Source organism: Ananas comosus, linkage group 18, assembly GCF_001540865.1.
Source record: "Ananas comosus cultivar F153 linkage group 18, ASM154086v1, whole genome shotgun sequence".
Lineage (NCBI taxonomy): Eukaryota > Viridiplantae > Streptophyta > Magnoliopsida > Poales > Bromeliaceae > Ananas > Ananas comosus.
Genome location: NC_033638.1, coordinates 267,688 through 269,663, shown reverse-complemented (window position 1 = coordinate 269,663; position 1,976 = coordinate 267,688). Strand labels below are relative to the sequence as shown.

Genomic DNA, 1,976 nt, shown 5'->3' with positions numbered 1-1,976 from the left:
TAGCCGTTGGAAGAGTTTTTTTTTTTTTTTTAAAAAAAAAGAAAAAAACGCCCGTTGGCCGCTCCATCTCCGCAACGGCTATAATGTAAATTTTTCTTTTTTCCTTTTTTATTTTTTAAAAAAATATATATTATTTTCCTTCACTCCACTCACGGAGCGTCAATATGACCGTTGGCTGGTGGTCTTCATATTCCGTCCCCTCCCATCATCATTCCATTCCATTCCATTCCATGCTGGAGTGAAACGTAAACATCATTAACCAGCCAGCCATTGTACGCAGCTGCTCCTCCCTCCCTCTTCAATCACCCTCGCTGCCTCCGCCCCCCATATTCTGAAGACAGAATCTTCTGAAGAGAGAGAGAGCAGTGGGCTGCAGGCAGGATGAACGACCTGATGACGAAATCGTTCCTCAGCTACGTGGATCTGAAGAAGGCGGCCCTCAAGGAGGAGGACCTGGAAGCCGACGGCGGCATCGAGATGGCGGCAGCGGAGGACGAGAAGCTGCGGCCGTTCCTCCAGGAGGCGGAGGCGGTGAAGGAGGAGATCGCGTCCATCCGCGGCATCCTGGCCCGGCTCCAGGAGGCCAACGAGGAGAGCAAGTCGGCCCACCAGCCCGACGCCCTGCGCGGCCTCCGCGCCCGCATCGGCGCCGACGTCGTGCTCGTGCTGCGCAAGGCGCGCGCCATCCGCGACCGCCTGGAGGCCATGGACCGCTCCACCGCCGCCAGCCGCCAGCTCGGCAGCGGCGGCACCCCCGTCGACCGCACCCGCACGGCCGTCGCCGCCGGCCTGCGCAAGCGGCTCCGCGACCTGATGCTGGACTTCCAGGCGCTGCGGCAGCGCATCATGGCCGAGCACCGCGAGGCCGTGGAGCGCCGCTACTTCACCCTCACGGGCGAGCTCCCCGCGGACGACGTCGTGGAGCGGATCGTGGCGGGCGAGCAGGGGCAGGGGCAGGGGCAGGAGCAGGAGCTGCTGCGGAAGGCAGCGGCGGCGGCGGAGCGCGGCGGCAGCGGGGAGGCGCTGGCGGCCGTGCAGGAGATCCAGGGGCGGCAGGACGCGGCCCGCGAGTTGGAGCGCAGCCTGCTGGAGCTGCACCAGGTGTTCCTGGACATGGCCGTGATGGTGGAGGCGCAGGGGGAGCAGATGGACGACATCGAGCGGCACGTCGCCAGCGCCGGCAACTACGTCAAGGACGGCGCCAAGGAGCTCGGCTCCGCCAAGGCCTACCAGCGCAGCAGCCGCAAGTGGCTCTGCATCGGCATCATCCTGCTGCTGCTCCTCGTCCTCGTCGTCATCGTCCCCATCGCCGCCACCCTCTCCTCCAAATCCAGCTGAATCTTCAATAATCTATCTATGCATGCCCCCCATTCCCCCATTCCCCCATTCCCCATTCCCTACTCTATTCTATTCTATTCTATTCTATTCTATTCTTTATATTATATGCATGTTGTTGGTTTAATTTCCATCGAGCCAGCCAGCCAATTCTGCATGCTGAGGGTTGGGAGTTCTGCTCAAGCTCCTCTGATGATAATCATCTCTGCAGTGAGATGAGAGACAAAAGGGCCGGCCAGCTACCGCCCGCCATTTATCACCTTGAATTTTTTTTTTATTTTTATTTTTTTGATTTATATTTTTGCTCCCAATGAGTTGCTTCGGTTTATTCTTTATATATGTGATCCAACTTCTGCGGAAATGAAATTGATTGCTAGCTACATTCGTTAAAATCTTGCAAATTAAATCGAAGCATGTATGCAATTAATGAATTTCTTGAGTTACGATAACCGCATTCACGTATGAATTCATGCATCAGGTCTCTTTTCGTGTCTTGGAATTAATTTACCTGTTGTTGTAGTATATGGTTGATAATTTGCTAACGGGTATCGCTCGTGATAAAATCCATTTCTTGTTGTGATCAGGTTTGAATTTAGTCTTGTAGATCCACTTTAGCCGCCCAATTAATTACTTTTTTTTTT

The 1,976-nt window shown here is 54.9% G+C and overlaps 1 protein-coding gene across 1 annotated transcript; it reads left to right on the top strand.

Annotated features, from left to right (window-relative positions):
- Nucleotides 251–1,727, top strand: LOC109724005 (syntaxin-related protein KNOLLE). Its single transcript, XM_020252587.1, has one exon. It carries the CDS (start codon nt 382–384, stop codon nt 1,336–1,338), a length of 957 nt encoding a protein of 318 aa, XP_020108176.1. The 5' UTR covers nt 251–381; the 3' UTR covers nt 1,339–1,727.

Excerpts from the sequence above, each read along its gene's own strand:
- LOC109724005 (XM_020252587.1), top strand. The coding sequence starts at position 382 with ATGAACGACCTGATGACGAAATCGTTCCTCAGCTACGTGGATCTGAAG.